This window comes from Lissotriton vulgaris, unplaced genomic scaffold (assembly GCF_964263255.1).
Source record: "Lissotriton vulgaris unplaced genomic scaffold, aLisVul1.2 SCAFFOLD_2364, whole genome shotgun sequence".
In the NCBI taxonomy this organism is placed as follows: Eukaryota; Metazoa; Chordata; class Amphibia; order Caudata; family Salamandridae; genus Lissotriton; species Lissotriton vulgaris.
Window position 1 is genome coordinate 227010 of NW_028255382.1, and position 20472 is coordinate 247481.

General features: G+C 44.8%; 1 protein-coding gene across 1 annotated transcript in view; it reads left to right on the forward strand.

The window, feature by feature from the left end:
- Window positions 1–20472, forward strand: part of LOC147659151 (DENN domain-containing protein 1A-like) — a gene marked incomplete at its 5' end in the record, with an annotated part of 303738 nt that overhangs the window by 226473 nt on the left and 56793 nt on the right. The window contains one exon of the mRNA XM_086951939.1: window positions 6884–6972. Within this exon, the coding sequence (XP_086808065.1) occupies window positions 6884–6972 (89 nt within the window). The remainder of the gene's footprint in view (window positions 1–6883; window positions 6973–20472) is intronic.

Below are 20472 nucleotides of genomic sequence, written 5' to 3' on the forward strand. Positions count from 1 at the left end.
CCAGTTTACACCTAGATCGGAATACAGGAAAAACATGCAAATTTACAAACACGCAAGTGAATGCCATTCAGTGGCGCTGTTGAGCCCTTTCTCAATGGTATTAGCATTACAAATGTATTTTCCTTGAAGGTATGTTTACCTCTTCAATCTGCAGCACCACTCACCTGGAAAACTACCACCAATCCCATACACTTAAAAGTGTAACTTTGTAGCATCCTTATTGGCAGGAACATATGAAGCGGCACTAGGAAAAAGTAAAATTCCTAAATTTATGATTTTGTGGCTCATGATATGAAATGTACTTTTGAAAATTGCATATGTGGTGTATTTTAAGTGTCCAAAAGCCTAAGTGGAGCTTAAGTGGGCAAAAACCTTTGTGAATTTGGGTGGAACTGCCCAAAACTCTTCCATTCTCCAACACTTCTGATCCATCAGACGAAAATCTCAGCCTCCTTGAATACCTCAACCTAGACGCGCATCTCCACTTTTCTTAGCAATTAAAAACACTGCCGGCTTGCAGAGCATTTTTAGAAACAGATCTGTAAACATGTCAAGAAAGCAATTTGAAATAAAGTATAAAAGTACAATTCCAGAGGACTTGGAAAAAATGTGAAGCATATTTTAATTAGTACCAAAATAATTCATGTTGGTTAACGGCTTTACTGACTATTCAAAATAATATATCATTTTTATGGTTGAAGCTTGCAAACATCTTTTAAGGCAAATATGCACTGCAAAAGAGCAGAGTGTTCCAGCAAGTTTTATTTTTGACAAATTTGCTTCAAGCTCTATAATGAAATGAATGTAAGCCACTGTGTACCATTGTGCGCCACATGGTCAGTAGTGGTGGTGTGTCCTCTCATTTGGCCAGTGCAAATTTATATTATTCCCTTAGAATTTTAGGGTTTATGATTTTTTTGGCTGTTGGTGAGGTGTGCCTTCTTCATCAATCATGGAACTGCTAATGCTATTTTTGTTCCTTTTTTTAAACTACAGTTCTGGGTTCCTGTCCTTCATGTACTCTAAAAAATAGTAAAAGATTTCTTCAACCCGTCAGCCATAGAGAACACCATCCACCCCCCAAGAACTCTGCAATACCCTATCCGAGAGCCTCTACAGCAAGATATCCAACATCTACAACAATCTCAACATCCAACCTGCCACCCTCAACCCCGATGACCTCAACCAACCAAACCAACCAAACCATCATCTGGTCACCACTCACCGTCCTGACCACCTCAGCCATGATGTCTTCCATCCACTCCAGGGTACCCTCAGACCCCCTGCCTCCACCAAAGCTTCAACTTTGCAACACACATAATCACCGTGCAACTCATCAGCAGTCTCAACACCTCTATCTCCACAGCAACCTTCCCGGACAGATGGAAACATGCAGACGTCCGACTCCTCCTAAAGAAAGCCTCAATTGGCCCCAACGATCTGAAAAATTGTCCAATCTCACTGCTCCACTACCAAGCCAAAGTACTTGAGAAAGCCATCAACCAGCAGCTCACTGAATTCCTGGAACAAACCACCTACTGTATGCGTCTCAATCAGGATGCTGTGCCTTTTGTATGTCAACTTTTTGTCTCAATAAAAACTTTAAAATATATATATATATTTTTTTTTTTAAACAGGATTCTTTGCCAACCACAGCACTGAGACCACACGGATTGCCGCCACAGATGAGGTCAGAACACTCCTTGACCATGGAAAAACTGTGGCCCCTAACTTCCTTGACCTCTCTGTGGTGTTCAACACAGCCGCCAACAACACCCTCATCAACAGACTGTACAACATAGGCAAACAGTAAGAGTCCCTCACCTGGATCGCCTACTTCCTTACAGGACGCACACAGAGCATTCAACTGCCTCCTTTCAACCCGCACCCAAAGACATTCTATGCGGCGTGCCACAAAGATCATCCTCTACCCCATCCTGTTCAACTTCTACATGACCCCCCCCCGCAGATGTCATCAGATCCCACTGACTCAACATAATCTCCTATTCAGAGGACACTCAACTGATTCTATCGCTCACCGTGGACCCCTCTAACACCAAAACCAACTTCCGCCATGCCATGACCGACGTAGCTAAATAGATTAAAGACAACTGCCTCCAACTCAACTCTGACAAAACGAAAGTACTGATCTTCTGGAAGAACACCTCCATGTGGGACCACTGCTGGTGGCCTGCAGAACTCGGACCACACCAACCGACCATGCAGCGACCATGCAGCCAACCTTGGCATCCTCCTCGGCAGCCAACTGACCACGAAACAGCAAGTCAACGCAGTCGCCTCCTTCTGCTTTCACATACATTGAATGCTCTGCAGAATCTTCAGATGGATCCAAACAACACCGGAAAGTCCATCCCTCAGGCACTCATCACCGGGTGCCTCGAGTGAAACAACACCCTCTACATCGGCATCTCCACCCAGCACCTCACAAGACCCCAGCCCATACAGATTGCTGCAGCCAGACTCATCCTGGACCTCCCCAAAGGAACTTGCCGCCCCCCACACCTGAGAGATGTTCACTGGCTCCCCATCGAGAAAAGATACCATTTCCAGATCCTCATACACGTCTACAAAGCCCTCCATGACCAAGGACCTGCACCATTTACTGAACTCCCCCCAACCGGCTAGACCCCTGTGCTCCTCTTCACTTGCATCCCCCGCACCTGTTGTAGTGGTGGTCGCTCCTCCCACTTCACTGCTAAGACCTGGTCTGACCAGCCACCCTCCCAGCTCCGGACAGCCCCCTCACTGACAGACTTCAGAAAGACACTCAAGACCTAGCTCCTCGACGGAGACAGAGCACCCAGATACCTCTAGGGGTGATAGTGTTGCGCTTTGCAAATGCTGTTTGATTGATTGACTGTTAGCAGGCTTGTTTTTCCATGAAAAGATCATGTACACATCCAGGAAGATCACTCTCATATAAATATGTGCACTGATATATGTGCCCACTGGGTATTCCTGCCTTGTTTGCCCACTGGCTGCTTTTTGAGGGATAGAGAGAGAATAATTTTTATAGGAAGAAGGCCGGGGTTGGGTGTACCCAAACTTGAAACAATTTGTCATTTGTTTACAGTCGTGTAAGCTAAATAAAACCCTGCGGTATCCTATTGCATTGCAGTTTGAAGGTTAACATGGCTTTGGGTTAATGTAAGAGAGATTTCCAAAACACGTGTGTATTCCTATCACTCTTGTTACCTCCCTGTGCCCTAATTGCCCCAATAGAGATACGGTTTGGCAGTTTCAACAAGCAGGACCTTAGTTTCAAAGAGTTAAACATTACTTTTTTGCAGCAATTTACTGTTTGGCACAAAGTATTAATCGTGCCTAGATTTGCTGATGTTACTTTTGTGTTGTTTTCGCAGTATCCGGAGAAACCACCTAATTTTCCTGCCGCTACATCATCATAAAATGTCTTCCTTTGTGGCCACCCGGTTTTTATTTGAACTGTTTAGCTTTAACTAGCCGGGCATCAGAAGCAACCCCCGTGCTTCACATTACAGGACCCCCTGAATTACAGAAGAGCCCAGAAACAAAGTTACTTCCCCCTTACAGAATTACTTGGTACTTTTCACCTGGGCTTCCAGCTGCTGAAAGTAGCCAAAACCTCTGGGTGAAACCATTGGGTAATGGGTGGGTTGCTGGGGCCATCAGATTAAGAAGTACAGAGGCCCACGGGACTTTTTTCTTTCTCAGGAGGTCCACAGGTTTCCAACTATAATTTCTGTTCCCTCCACTTCGCCCTGGAGTTACTGGTACCTCTAGTACTGCAATGTTGGTAACACCAGGCTTGTGGGGTACTTAACAGGCACGCACCCGGGACCTCGTAATGCTGGACTGCAAGAGGTTCAAATATAGGGTATGGCACAAGTCTGATACTATGGCTCCGCCTCCATAGCAGTGTTTACGAAAGATGTGTAATTTAGCAGCAGAATGAGCTAGACAAATGCTGTAATCCATGGTTATGATGTAACTCCTATGGATTGCTTTATGTAGTCCTTAGACAAAAAAATTGTTAATCATGTGATGTAAAAAAAACAAAATAGAGAACCTGTATAATAGATTCCTGTAATGGTTTGTCAGCTAAATATTTATAAATAGATGGCATTTGGTCTCAGTTCGGTTCCATTGTGGGCAAAACCCTTTGGTTATATTAAGAAACACAATATTCAGATTCATTTTCTCTCTGTGACCCGCTCGCTCTCTTTGTTTCCATCTCTCTCTCTCTCTGTATATCTATATATACATATATATATATATAGATAGATATGATATGGTAATCCAAAGGAGAGCTACAGTATAAAGATATGTTTGTTGCACAAGAAACTGGCTTCAAATTCTATATCTCATATGTCATAACGTCATAACAGTGTAACTGCCCATAATTTATGAAAATGACATCCGTCTAAGGTAGCATGACGATACATTTGGAGAATTAAGGGTAAAGTCATGAAAAAAGGCTGCTTAGTTCAGTATAACTAGTAAATGTTACTATTTTTTAGGTTATAAATTCCCTTGAAAACAAAGTCTTTTTAGGTGGCAATGTGTATAATCTACATAATGGATAACTGTGCATTAAAAGCCAATACTACCATTGCGGGACACATCACACCACACCTGGAGGAGCTCAACTGGCTTACTATACACAAGCGAGCACACTTGAACCTTCTCACACACACTTTCAAGATACAACATAAGACTGGCCCAGCTTACCTCAACAATTGCATCTGCTTTCACAACCCTTCCAGACACCTCCACTTGTCTGGACTCTTTCTTGCACACATCCCACGCGCATTGAAAACCAGATTCAGAGGTCGAGCTTCTTCTACATCACGCCTAAAGCGTGGACTGACCTGCAGCTACACATAGGAGCCTCCTCCTAACCTCTTGAACTCCACAAGAAGCTGAAGGGCTTTTCGAGTAGTTCCACTGGGCCTTTCGTTTGGATAGACTCACACAGCCTCAACACTAAGGGGCAGATGTATCAAGATTCCATTTTGCGAATCCTAAATAGCGATTTTTTGCGAATCGCTATTTAGAATTCGCAAAATGGAATGTATGTACAAATTCGCTATTTTTTAGCGATTCCTTAATATTCTATATTTGCGAATTCGCGTTTTGAGAATTCGCAAATAAGGAATATTTTCCCATGCATTCCTATGGGCCAGGAGGCCCATAGGTATGATTGTGAAGTAAATCTCAAATTGCGAACTCGCAATTTGCTAATCGAAATTTGAGAATTATTACAAGGGTACAGGGGTGTCTCAAAGACACCCTGCTGCACCCCTGAAATGTACATGTGTGTGCATATAGCGCACATACATGCCCCATGGGCATGTGTGTGCGTCACATGCCACCTTAACAAATGACAAATTGTGCTTTTTTTAAAGAATTTGCAAATTACCATCAACAACAAGTTGGTGGTAATTTGCATTTCTTAACCAAAATTCGCAAATTGAAATTGCTACATACATAGCATTTAAGGAATCGCAAATATTGCGATTCCTTAAATGCTATGGCAAAATAAGGAATCGCAATTTTTTGTGATTCCTTAAATTGCGATTTTTTCATAAATTCCAAAACATGCAAAAAGGCCGTTTGCGATTCGCAAAGGCCGAAATTCTGCGAATTTCGCCCTTTGCGAGTCGCAAAAGGCTGGATACATCTGCCCCTAGGATACCCTCCCGGGTGATAATGTACTCTACAAATCTGGATAAAACACCATGATGACGTAATAAACAACAAATGTGAAGTGGTTTCTAAATGTGGTCAGAGCCACAAGACTGCAAGGTCGGACTAACATTCTCATGGCACACTTTGTGTTTTTTGACAGTTTAATTTAATTTAATTTAATTGCAGGTTTATATAGCGCTAGGATCGACTCCCGAAGGAGTATCTCCGCGCTTCGACCGCTGCGAAACCCTTCCTGGCTTCCCTGAGAGATGGTCCCTTAATGGGTATCTCCAGGGTGAGACCAGGCATCCCCGGCGGTCTGGTGGGGCCGTTAGTGAAGATGAGGCAAGCTACTGCCCAGAGTTGCCGAGTGCGATCGCTGATCAGAGTGGGCACCGAGGCGAGAGAATTATCGAGTCCGCTGACCCTGGTCCAGAAACCTGCCGCGTCGGGAATCGAACCCTGGACCCGGGCCGTCCTCTGCTCTCGGGTCTGCCGCCTCTAACCAGTGAGCCACACTACTTCACTTCAGTTGTTTTGATGCTCATAACATACAACGCCTTTGTCAGTCAAGAAAATGTTCATTCAACGTAGGTCCTAAAACATGTTTATCACTATTTTGCCTCTTATATTTTCTGCAAATTGCATGACAGCTGATAATCATAGCTTCAGTACCCCCTTCCCCTACCACGCTGATTATTCCTTTTTATGGGATGTGGGTTTTAAAAGCATCCAGTTATAAAGTCTGAACTCCTCTAGTATTCTAAGCCACAATTTGCATGTGTGAGTAAATGTAACCAAATGTTTGCTAATTTAGTATTTAGTGCAATGTATTGCACGATTTCAAAGTGCAATGTAATGGTCACTATTGTAGCAGATATACGAGTGTGCGCTAGGCTATCTCAGTGGACTCATGCCTCGGTTGTAGAGTTGCGTGTGTGTGAGCTGCCGTCACAGGTTGAATCCTGCAATGTCCACTTCGTTTCTTTTTTCTAAGTTGGATAAAACGAAGGACAGTTTGTTGAGTAATAATTTATTAGCACCTAGACACCCTCCAAATGATAGAGTGCGCTATACATGTTCAGAAAGAATATTGTTAATTGTTGTTGTTATCTTATTATTCTTAATATTATGCATCCTGATGAGTGGCTGTTCTGTGGCTATGCTGTAATATGTTCCCTCTGTTTCCTAGGTTCGACCCCCGCGGCCACAGGTACCCAAGCGGCCCAAGAGCAACATGGCCATCGAAAGTCAAAGGAGTTCTGGTTCAAGTCCTGAACAGTAAGTGTTCTCTCTGTCCACATGGGGGAGTTTACAGGGACGTTTTTGTATATTATACAAGACATTCTCTATTTTTAGGTACATTTTCAAGTTTTTTTGTGTGTGTGATCCAAAACGTTTCCATATATTCAAGACTGGGAAAGTCCATGCCCCCTCTGTTCACCACAGGTGTACTTTTTCCAAGTTCTCGGCTAGAAGGTATGTGCAGTCCTGCTGCCGCTCAACCTTGTTCACTCAGGGATTCATCAGCAGCGGTGTTTTCTGTGCTGCTCCTCTTTACCTAGGCTCACAATGAGTGGTCTTCAAATTGTGGAGCGCGCCTCAGAAGGGGTACAAGGCCACACGCCCAGTAGGGGCTGCCACGGAATAGTACAGGTGTGGCATAAGTACCCTTAGAACCTACAGGAGCTGAGAGCGTAAGGGTGCTAGAACCTACAAAACCTACAGGAGCTGCGAGCATAAGTGTCCCTAGAACCTACAGGAGGTGAGAATATAAGTGTTCCTAGAGTTTACAGGAGCTGAGAACATAAGTGTCCCTGGAACCTACAGGACCTCAGAACATAAGGGCGCTAGAACAGGACCTCAGAACATAAGGGTGCCTAGAACCTACAGGACCTCAGAACATAAGGGCGCTAGAACAGGACCTCAGAACATAAGGGTGCCTAGAACCTACAGGACCTCAGAACATAAGGGCGCTAGAACAGGACCTCAGAATATAAGGGTGCCTAGAACCTACAGGAGCTCAGAACATAAGGGCGCTAGAACAGGACCTCAGAACATAAGGGTGCCTAGAACCTACAGGACCTCAGAACATAAAGGCGCTAGAACAGGACCTCAGAACATAAGGGTGCCTAGAACCTACAGGAGCTGAGAACGTAAGGATGCCTAAAACCTACAGGACCTCAGAACATAAGGACGCTAGAACCTACAGGAGCTGAGAACGTAAGGATGCCTAGAACCTACAGGAGCTCAGAGCACGAGTAGAGCCTTGCGTAGCGCCTGGGCCAATAGAAAAGACGGGTGCAAATGGTTATTGTGCCGTTTGTACATTTGTGCTGATTGCAGGTTCTTAGTGTTGTCCTTGCACGCTCAGTGTTTGCTCCCAGTCCCTCGATGGAAGCCTGAGTGCAAAACTGTTGCAGTAACATGCACAGACATGTACACGTGTTATTCTTTATGTATCACACAATATTACCACCCGGATTGAAACTCACGCGAGATTGGTACCAGACCAGGGGGTGTACTGTCTGAATTTCTTCCTGCATTGTTGGGGTTTGTTTAGTTAAAGGGTAGAATAAGAACACATCCCGGATTGTAATTTTGAAGGATGATGAATTCACAGGTGTTTTGAGCAAATGGCTGAAGCATTAGACTCCGGTAGAGACGAGGAGATATGTGGCAATTCTCATGTTTCTTCCTGACTCTGTTGCATAGTCACCACGTCAGCCTGTTTCGTTTCCTCCCCTTGGTCTCCTTTTCTGCATCCTTGTGCCAGTGAAGACAATATTTAAAATAACTCTGATGAGCGATCGATGAAGCTTGTAAAGCTCCAAGCTGCAAATGTCAGCTGCCTCAAGGAGCTTTCAGAATCTCTCAGTGTTTTCAGTATTTGAGAGCTAAACATGGGGCACATGGTAATAACCTATTTTTTCTGGGTTCCACCTGGGTAGCCCAGTTCACCCGGGACACAGATCTCCTAGGTTTCCACCCTACAGAACAGTCCGAGCCCTGGGCACCAGTGGGGAAACTCCTTTAGTCTAACATATGATGTAGTGTCCCTCACTGTACACCCTACACAAAGGCACATTGGACCAGTGTGCCAAGAAGACACCGATGGAGTCAGATACACTTCATTCCGCAGGATAAAACAGTGTCCATTCGCTCATTTTCTTAACTTGTAAAAGGACTCGGTTTTGATCATTATATTTTCCAATATTTTGGTGGTATTGCTTCATATGGCACTTTTATATATGTTGTTTTTCTCCTGATTGTTTTTGTAAAACAATCCAACGCACTGTCTCTGCCTAATAAGTCAGATCAACTAACAAAATAAAAATGATACCTGCCCTCACTGTAACTAGAGGAACCGCCCAGTGACGGACAGTGCCTCCCTTAACACCTGCCCCCCCTGCTCTGTGTGAACCCCCAAGCAGCTGCTTCATGGCTGTAGTATTGTCTTGCAAGCCTCCAGTCTGTTTGCACTTGTAACGTTAGCTCCATGCGTGTGTACTTTGATGCCCAGTGTAGGTCCAGGAGAGCCCGATCCACGCCAGATGTTCAGGATAACCACTGGCTGCAGAAATGAATACATGATTCCTAGATAGAGCAATTGTTTGTAAATGATGGTTTTGTTGAGCTATTGAAAATCTGGCATGGGTATTGCACACCTTGACTTACGACATCTGTTGTACATCTTCCATACAGCCGTATTTACATTGTCTTCTTACTTTTCAGTGCTTTAATACACATCCGTTTCAATCAAATAAATGTTGATTTGTGTTTCACAGTGAAGATATTGTTTTTAGCAATATTCATGTTTTTTCTTAACGCGCTCTCTTCAAAATTTCACCAAGTAACAGGTGGAACTTGTATCTAGAGTTTTTACTCCTTTTCCTACACTGCACTGACAATCACAGGCCTTTGTGCATTTTACATTTAGGGTCAAAAATATACAAACGCAAATGAAGCTCAATTGGTTCAGCTTGTGGCCTGTACTGTGCAATCCGTGTGTATACACCATTACAGAGCACTTGTAACCTATGTCACCCTAGTGCATACTACTAAAAAAGTATGACCTGTATAGTGCAACCGCCAAACCAAACACTTGTCACCTATGTGGTGCAACCCATGTGCTTACTGCCAAACCAAGCACTTGTGACCTGGATAGTAAACCCATGTGCATATTGGCAAAGCCAATACTTTGGGCCTGTGTGGTACAACCCATGTGCGTACTGCCAAACCAAGCTCTTGTGACCTGTGTGGTGCAACCCATGCAGGACTGACAACCTAATCACTTGTGACCTGTGTACCACAACCCACATGCCAGAGCAAGCACTTGTGAACTGTGTGGTGCAATCCATGGGCTTACTACCAATCCAAACACATGTGACTTCTGTGGTACAACCCACATGCATAATCCATCACACTGCACTTGTAATGTGTGTAGTACAACCATTATGCTTACAGTCAAACCAAGTACTTGTGACCTGTGTGGTACAACCCATGCAGGACTGACAATCTTATCACTTGTGACCTGTGCAGTACAGCCTACATGCACACTGCCAGAGCAAGTACTTGTGATCTGTGTGGTGCAATTCATGTGCTTACTACCAATCCAATCCCGTAACCTCTGTGGTACAATCCACGTGCATAATCCATAACATGGCACTTGTAATGTTTATAGTACAACGCTTATGTTTATTGCCAAACCAAGCACTTGTGTCCTGTGTGGGAAACCCATGTGCGTACTGGCAAACCAAGCACTTGTGACCTGTGTGGGAAACCCATCTGCGTACTGGCAAACCAAGCACTTGTGACCGGTGTGGGAAACCCATGTGCTTACTTGTAAACCAAGCACTTGTGACCTGTGTGGGAATCCCATCTGCGTACTGGCAAACCAAGCACTTGTGACCGGTGTGGGAAACCCATGTGCATACTAGCAAACCAAGCACTTGTGACCTGTGTGGGAAACTCATGTGCGTACTGGCAAACCAATCACTTGTGACCTGTGTGGGAAACCCATATGTGTACTGGCAAACCAGGCACTTGTGACCTGTGTGGGAAACCCATGTGCGTACTGGCAAACCAAGCACTTGTGACCGGTGTGGGAAACCCATGTGCGTACTGGCAAACCAAGCACTTGTGACCTGTGTGGAAAACCCATGTGCGTACTGGCAAACCAAGCACTTGTGACCTGTGTGGGAAACCCATGTGCTGTCTGTCAAACCAAGGACTTATGACCTGTGTGGGAAAGCCATGTACGTACTGGCAAACGAAGCACTTGTGACCTGTGTGGGAAACCTATCTGCGTACTGGCAAAGCAAGCACTTGTGACCTGTGTGGGAAACCCATGTGCTGTCTGTCAAACCAAGGACTTATGACCTGTGTGGGAAAGCCATGTACGTACTGGCAAACGAAGCACTTGTGACCTGTGTGGGAAACCTATCTGCGTACTGGCAAAGCAAGCACTTGTGACCAGTGTGGGAAACCCATGTGCGTACTGGCAAAGCAAGTACTTGTGACCTGTGTGGGAAACCCATCTGCGTACTGGCAAACCAAGCACTTGTGACCCGTGTCTTGTGGGTACCCTCCGTTGCTGCACGCCAGTAACGCCTGGTTCTCCGGCAGTAGGATGCGGTGAACCACCTTTGCAAGATGACGCGTGTTGCCCTCAGATGAAGTCGAGAATCAGAATACATAAATAATTACAGTGGCTCTCGATGTCCAATTAAATCTGACCCCTGGGACAAGAGTCCCAGCATCATGTAAATTTCCACGCCCTGCGTGCCCAGAGGTCGGTCTGCGGGGGAGCGCGCATTGGGCTGGAGATCACGTCCGTGAACACTGGGCGGTGGGTTCATTGGGGTATGATCTGTGCCCTATGCTTGATTGCTGCAGCATCTCCAGGGTTGCTGAAGTTAGAAATGTGTTTACAAGTCAGAGAACAGCATCAGCTTCCATGCTCTGGGGAGTCCGAAAATGTATACTAATTATTTTAAAAAAAGAAGAAAAAAAAAAGGAAAAACCATTCGCTACATTTCAATGTCCACATGGGCTCTTCACACCTTGCAGTTGTCAAATGTTGTGGCCAAACTCAATGTCCCTGTAAGAGAGAAGCTGGCCTCCTCCCACACTTTAAACATTTCTATATGACTTTCTGTCCCATTACCCCTCCACCGTTGCCGCTGAAAAGTGGGGTGCATGAAGACATGTATGGAATTCCAAAAGGTTGGCAATTTGTCCATTTCAGAATTGTGTATTGTGCTGGCAAACATCACTGTAGAGATGCTTCTCAGCAGTGGGTACCATGGGCAGTGAAGTGGATGTTGAAGATTGCGGCATCTTTTTAGGTCCACGCGCCGTCATGGAGTCCACTCCACCAACGCAGGGTCACTAGGTTGCTCCCACCCCTTATTCTGATTGACAATTCTCCATGGTCTGTGGTTTCTCCACGGTTCAACAAGGACGACATCCGACCGTCGCTCAGGCAGGCAAAGGACGGGAGAGTGGAAATTTAGTCTTTTGCTGTCCTGGGATCAGGTAACTAGAGGCGTCTTCTACTGCTGGGATCAGAGCGCATGCGGAATCTTCCAAAATTGGGATTCAGGTCCCACGAGGAGTCTTCTATCGCTGGCGCTTAAACTCTATCAAGAGTTTTTCGCTTCTGCAATAAAGTTAACATGCGCGATCGTTAACTGCTGGGATGAGTTTACATGAGATATCTTCAAGAGTAGGGACGAAGCTGCATAAGGTATCTTTTACTGTTGGGATGAGGTATCTTCTAGAACAGGGATGAGGCTACATGAGGTATCTTTCAGTGTTGGGATGAGGCTACATGGGGTATCTTTCACCGCTGGGATGAGGTTGCATGAGGTATCTTCAAAAGCAGAGATGAGACTACATGAGGCATCTTTCACTGCTGGGATGAAGTTAGACGAGGTGATTTGAGAGCAGGGATGAGGCTACTTGAGGTATCTTTCACTGCTGGGAAGAGATTACATAAGGTATCTTTGTGAGCAGGGTTGAGGCTACATGAGGTTTCTTTCACTGCTGGGGAGAGATTACATGAGGTATCTTTGGGAGCAGGGTTGAGGCTACATGAGATATCTTTCACTGCTGGGATGAGATTACATGAGGTATCTTTCAGTGCTGGGATGAGGCTACATGAGGTACCTTCAAAAGTTGGTTTGAGGCTACATGAGGTATCTTTTAGTGCTGGGATGAAGATATACAAGTTATCTTAGAGAGTAGGGATGAAGCTGCATATGGTGTTTTTCACTGCTAAGATGAGGCTACATTACATATCTTTCACTGCTGGGATGAGGTTATAGGAGTTATCTTCAAGAGCAGGGATGAGGCTACATGAGGCATCTTCCCCTGCTGGGATGATATTCCATGAGATATCTTTCAGTGCTAGGATGAGATTACATGAGGTATCTTCCACTGCTGGGATGATATTACATGAGGTATCTTTCAGTGCTGGGCTGAGGCTACATGGGGTATCTTTCAGTGCTATGATGAAGTTAGACGAGGTATCTTCGAGAGCAGGGATGAAGCTACAAGCGGTATCATTCACTGCTGGGATGAGGCTACATGAGGTATCTTTTAGTGCTGGGATGAAGATATACGAGTTATCTTAGAGAGTAGGGATGAAGCTGCATATGGTGTTTTTCACTGCTAAGACGAGGCTACATTACATACCTTTCACTGCTGGGATGAGGTTATAGGAGTTATCTTCAAGAGCAGGAATGAGGCTACATGAGGCATCTTCCCCTGCTGGGATGATATTCCATGAGATATCTTTCAGTGTTGGGATGAGGCTACATGAGGGATCTTCCACTGCTGGGATGATATTACATGAGGTATCTTTCAGTGCTGGGCTGAGGCTACATGGGGTATCTTTCAGTGCTATGATGAAGTTAGATGAGGTATCTTCGAGAGCAGGGATGAAGCTACAAGCGGTATCATTCACTGCTGGGATGAGGCTACATGAGGTATCTTTCACTGCTGGGATGAGATTACATGAGGTATGTTTGAGAGCAGGGATGAGGCTACATGAGGTATCTTTGAGAGCAGGGATGAGGCTACATGAGGTATCTTTAAGAGCAGGGATGAGGCTACATGAAGTATCTTCCACTGCTGGGATGATATTACATGAGGTATCTTTCAGTGCTGGGCTGAGGCTACATGGGGTATCTTTCAGTGCTATGATGAAGTTAGACAAGGTATCTTCGAGAACAGGGATGAAGCTACAAGCGGTATCTTTAACTGCTGGGATGAGGCTACATGAGGTATCTTTCACTGCTGGGATGAGATTACATGAGGTATCTTTGAGAGCAGGGATGAGGCTACATGAGGTATCTTTAAGAGCAGGGATGAGGCTACATGAAGTATCTTCCACTGCTGGGATGATATTACATGAGGTATCTTTCAGTGCTGGGCTGAGGCTACATGGGGTATCTTTCAGTGCTATGATGAAGTTAGACGAGGTATCTTCGAGAGCAGGGATGAAGCTACAAGCGCTATCTTTAACTGCTGGGATGAGGCTACATGAGGTATCTTTCACTGCTGGGATGAGATTACATGAGGTATCTTTGAGAGCAGGGATGAGGCTACATGAAGTATCTTCCACTGCTGGGATGATATTACATGAGGTATCTTTCACTGCTGGGATGAGGCTACATGAGGTATCTTTCACTGCTAGGATGAGATTACATGAGGTATTTTCCACTGCTGGGATGATATTACATGAGGTATCTTTCAGTGCTGGCATGAGGCTAAATGGGGTATCTTTCAGTGCTATGATGAAGATAGGCGAGGTTTCTTCGAGAGCAGGGATGAAGCTACAAGCTGTAGCTTTCACTGCTGGGATGAGGTTACATGAGGTATCTTTCACTGCCGGGATGAGGCTACATGAGGTATCTTTCACTGCTGGGATGAGGCTACATGAGGCATCTTTCACTGCTGGGATGAGATTACATGAGGTATCTTTGAGAGCAGGGATGAGATTACATGAGGTATCTTTTGCTGCTGGGATGAGGCTACATGAGGTATCTTTCCCATGAGGTTAGGCGAGGTATCTTCAAGAGTTGGTATCAAAGTACCCTCTACAGTTGGAATCCGGGTGCATGACCTCTAGTCCTCTTCTGCGATAGTACTTCCAAGAAACGATTATGGGACATAGGGCGCCTCCTACTTCCAGATTCACTTGCTTTGTTTCCCACCAACTGGAACTGCATGCAGGGGGCAACTGGCAGCTAGGTATGGTGGCTTTACCTCAATATGCTGCTGGATAAAGCACTGCTTTCAGAGTTGGGTGGGCTGCTAGGGTCCATCTCTTCCCAATGGATGGGTTCTAGTCCCAGCCTCTGCCAGGGCTTGATCACATTAGGGCCTCCCACTGCCCCATTGACTCGAAGAAGCACCTTTTACCCAGAAAAAGAAGCAACCTTTAAAAAGCGATTTATGTGTGGCATGGCTCTCACATGCTAATAACGCATGCTACATGCAAAACAGCGGTGATTACATGAAATACCATTGTGTGTAACGTTATAAAATGTATGTATAGGCGTATTGCCTAGAAAAACAGGCTAACCGAAAGTAATGCTAACAATTGTGTGTTGATAAACATTGTTTAAGTTTATGAGCTCTTTGTGTTTCTGACACTGTTTGAACTAACTAGGCAGAGAAGGAAAACTTCCCAGTTCTCTGGTACACGTATTACAATCATGGCTGCAGGAGAAAATGGCACTGCAGACATCTATCTTGGAAGGATGAAAAAGTAGCAATAGGTCCTTTTGCTTTCGTATACTTTTGCAAATGCGCATTGTTTGCAACTGTTTTGTAGGTAAGCAGGAGTGACTCCTCTTCGCTCCTAACGATGCCAGTAGCAGTAACGGTATATAAGGTACAGGTGCAAGGGTGAGGGGTGTGGTCTGAGACACAAACTGGTTGCTAAGGGGAGATTCTGAAAGGCTGAATTCCAACAGTTGACTCAATGACATCATATGGTGCGATGGGAAACTATTCATGACTTGGTGTCATTTAAGCTTAGTGAACTAATACAGCCATCAAGGTTGGATGGCTGAAACTTTTACAAATACATTGGGTAGCAAATGGACTAACAAATTAAGGTTGTGTGATGACATACGATAGGGGCTTTTGTAACCTGCACCCTAATTTGCATATTCTCTTCTGAGTTGTTTAAAATCATCTTTCCGAGGCAGTCCTTACGTAGACGAACCGCATACTGAATAACCATATTATTGTAAAATTCCATTAATTTTGTGTACCTATAGGTTTGGGATAGTGAGGCCGGGCTCCTTTCCATTATCACCTGCAGATAAGTGATTCTCTGGCACGGTTGTCTGAATCCCAACACTTTGTGCCGAGCTCAATCTACAATGGTTCACCAACTTAAAATATATGATTCATGTCACTTGTGTTGGATAGGAGTTCAGCAAATTTAATACAGATAATTACCATACACAATACATATTTTTAATACATAATGTCCATTGAACATGTCAGATTTATAATCCTTTCTTCATTTTTTTCTTTTCATATTCCATTAAGAAACGTAACCAACACGTTTTGTCCTTGCGGACTTCTTCAGGGCTCTAAACAGATTCCTTCTTAGATTCGAAAAAATATACTGCTGCATATATCCTTTTGTACGTGTTTTGTGTGTAAAGCCAGCTGGTCTCATCCTCTCAATTGGGGAGCAGAACGTAATGATTGTTGTGTGGAATACGTAATTCTAGAAGGTTCAGAGTAATGTCATCATATCCAATATTCAGAATTGTAATTCCACTCCAATTAGTGGTGTCCTATGGTTAAAGGACCATAAAATGGAGAGTAATCCGACATCCATGTGTCTTGTCAGCCGGTAGACTGTTTAAAATCATCATTCCCATGCAGTCATTACATAGACCTACTGCATACTAAATAACCTTATTATTGTAAAATGCCAACCATTTTGTGTACCTATTGGTTTGGAATTTTGAGGCAGGGCTCTTTTGCTTTATCAACTGCAGATAAGTGATTCTCTGACGTGTTTGTGTGAATCCCAACACTTTGTGTTGAACTGAGCATAACCCCCTAGATGGGACCCGCGGGAGACTCCATCCAGTTCTCCATTTCTCCGAAGTGCTGCGAAAGGAAAAGGAAGCTGAGGCTTGCATCTATCTCTGTGGCAGCATGCCCAGCGACAGGCACTTTGGCTAATGGTGAGCAGAGCCGGCTGAGGCACTGGTGGCACCCAATTCAACAGTGTTCCTTGGTGCCCCACAATGACCACCTTCGCTACAGATTCCCGCACTACCACATTTTAGCAGTGCTGCTCAAGTTCCTATAACCAGTCTCTCTCGCGTTCATTTCTTGTTTTATAGCACCACTCTTGCCAGTGCATGGTGTCAAAGTACTTTACATCAACCACACATTACACAGAGACAATGAATCATATGTATGTGAATCTGCATATAGGAAATGTGGCATAAGACAAGGTGTAGAAGTCACAAGTCACCCATACTGGTAGGCAGTATAGTTTGAGTGCTTGGTCTGGAAAAGCACAAACTCATAATTTAAAACTTAACACCATGGTTGGGGGTTGTCTTTACTAATAATAGATTTCTACCCAAATGAACCATTTTTGCCACTTTAGGATAATGAGAGACGGGGTAAGAAAACATAACGTTCTAACCTATACCTTGCAGTCAGCATGCAGCTCTTTGATGACAGTTAGTAGGTCACTGTTCTACAGTAGGATTTTCACTTATAAACTGTAAGTAACAAAAGGATCTCTGTGACAAAAGCAGTAACCAACTGAACTATGTACATTATATGCACTTCTGTGGTGCTCAATCTTTGCAGTAGGCATATTAACCCTGTGTGCTACCTTATGATGAGGCAAAACTTCCAGTAGACAATACTCTCATCTCTCTCTAGCATACCCATTAATATTGTTTCCTGGAAACTGTTGGAGACAAACAAGCTACATCACAAAACACAGACAGCAACCCTTGGATCTATATGTATTTATCGCCTAGTTGTACACTTAACCACCAAAGATCATCGCTTTTATAGAAAGGTTTCCTAATCCACCATATGTGGCATGCTTCATCATTGGGAAACTCCTCACATCATGATGCCTAGTCACAATACGGGCTACAGCCCCCTCAGTGAGAGGGAAGAGCTCAGGGGTGTTTTTATACTAAGAGAGGTATATACTAAATACCCAGTTGTGGAGCTAGAGGTGATGAGGACAGCAGAGCACGTTATGGATGTGATTAAAACTAACTACAGGGTTTCACAAAAAGTTATTCAGGCAAACCTTAACTAGGATTAAAAACAGTATGGCACTAGCGGGAATAATTAAACCTGCGTGTGTGTCACAAAGGTCGACGTGTTTCAACCTATGACCTAGACAATGTTGGGTCTTTCTTCAGGACCCTCCTAGTACTGCTGCTCAATGTGCTCAAAACAGACAAACTTAAATCATATTGACAGTGTATTCAAAACCATCCAGTGATCCCATGAGGCATCAGAAGGTGAAGGATTCACTGGCGGTACCCACTGTGGTCAGGTGTCACACCTCAACTGACCTTGGCATGGGGCTCAAGGGAGGGAGGGGTCTCAGTCCTCTTAACCAAGCGCTGGCATGCCTCTCGCACTCCAAGGAAGGGAACCCAACGTTTTTTTTATCTCCTCTGGCCTGCCTTTCTGATATAAAAAAGGCAAAGAAGATGCACCAGATCCTTTTACATCCATAATATATTTAAAAACATGACCCCCCACCACCCAATTCCATGGCACCGGTCGCACCGCCCTATAACCGTCCCTGATGGTGAGTGAATGATCCATGCAGCTTGATGTTCTTGCTTCCTGGTATCCCTTGGAAATGTTTACATGCCATACCCCTATGACAGCCTCAGTCAGGTTTCAGCAGGAGTTTTTACATACACACAGACAAAAATGCACAGAAACTCTCACTCTCTGTTTTGAAATTCCTAAAAAATATTGGTTATTTTGCAAAATATTGTGTTTTCTCTCTTAGTACTCCTACCACTCTGCATTCCTCTCCCTTTCCACTGCCCCTTAGGTCTCTGTCATGCACCCTGCTTGTCAAATAATGTATTTAAACATTACACGGCAGCCTGGTTGTCAGAGTATCTGAAGCTTACACCCATCCAACCTTACTGACCAGCTACGCCCCTGAACGTTCCAAGGCAGCTTAGTTTCTGCCATGCCGGAGATGCTATAAATACTTGGGCAATGTGAATGCTTGATCTGTAGCCTCTGGCATGATGTAAATGCTTTAGTTACTGCCATAATGTGGCTTCTGCCTCAGCAGTGATTCTTGTTATGCGGATGCAGTGTACAACCTTACGAGGCGATGCTTCGCTTCGAGCACTATCGACACTGGCATCATCGCAGTACTTGCAACCTAATGGATGGGCCTAATGGCCTCGGTGGCTGCCTAAACATGACATATCCAGGTCTACCCACCTTGCAAATATTGTCATTGAGTGGAGGAAGAGGGTCCTCAGAGGCCAAAGGATCTGGAGAGGGGGCAGGGCTCCAACTCATCACTGCCATCCCACCAATGGAGGTGGTGGAACCCAGGAAGTTATGGGAACAAGGAAGGAGTGGAACCAAGGAAGAGATGAGACAAAGGAATGGGCAGGACCAAAGAATGGGCAGGACCAAAGAATGGGCAGGACCAATGAATGGGCAGGACCAATGAATGGGCCGGACCAATGAATGGACCAAACCAATGAATGGGCCAAACCAATGAATGAGTGGGATCAAGGAAGGGGTGGGACCAAGGAACGGGTTGGACCAAGGAATGGGTGGGACCAAGGAAGGGGTGGATCCAGGGAAGGGGCGAAACCAAGGAAGGGGCGAGGTTTGAAGCCCATTTCTGCGAGAGCAGACCCTCCCCCGAAACAACTAACAAAAACTTTTGAGGCTGCCACTGATTTCCCAGGGAGCCAATAAAATCCATGATGGATAGTGCAGAGTTTCCACGCACGAGCTGAAACCCAACTCTGTGCAGTGGTTTCAAGCTCATCCTGCGCACACTTGTGTCTTATTGGCTCTTCACCGAGAGACCGCTTAAAGAGAGCCAATATTGTGTACAGTGGCACTGTGTGAGTTGGAAGGTCTGTAAATCCTGTTCCACACTGGACGTCCTGAACAGTGCGAGTTAAATGTTTGAAGAAATCCTGTTCCTGGGTTCTGTACCCTCCTGAACAGCCTGCAAATCACTTTGTTGTATATCCAAAAATGTGAAACTTTGTACTGCAAATCACACCTTTTTGCTTCAAATGTTTCTACATTTTTCTTTTACCAGAAATGATCTTACTCAGGATTTCAAAGTCTGCATCCCATGGCCTTACCGGTGTATTCCACCAGGGCACCACCCCTTCCACCCTTCTCTCTCTTCTCCCACCCCCTTCCAATTGCACTTCAATTATGATGTGACTAGAGACCACATTTTGCTAGCAGTAGTTCTGCCACTGTTGTTGGTGGTGCTCATGTTCACATGTACACTGAGTTTCACCAGTCAGACATTTAACACCATGTAACGCCATCTTGTTTGTCTAGCCATGTCGTCTGGACTTGCGTGAAAGATTTTACCACACCGTGAGTTGCAAATCAAGTAAGCAATACATGCACAAAGGAAGACTAGCATGGTTTGGCTGAAGGCACACAGGGCTCCCTGATCGGTATCAGTGCCCCGCGCTCTTGATGTTGTATATTAATCTGTGTGCGATGTAA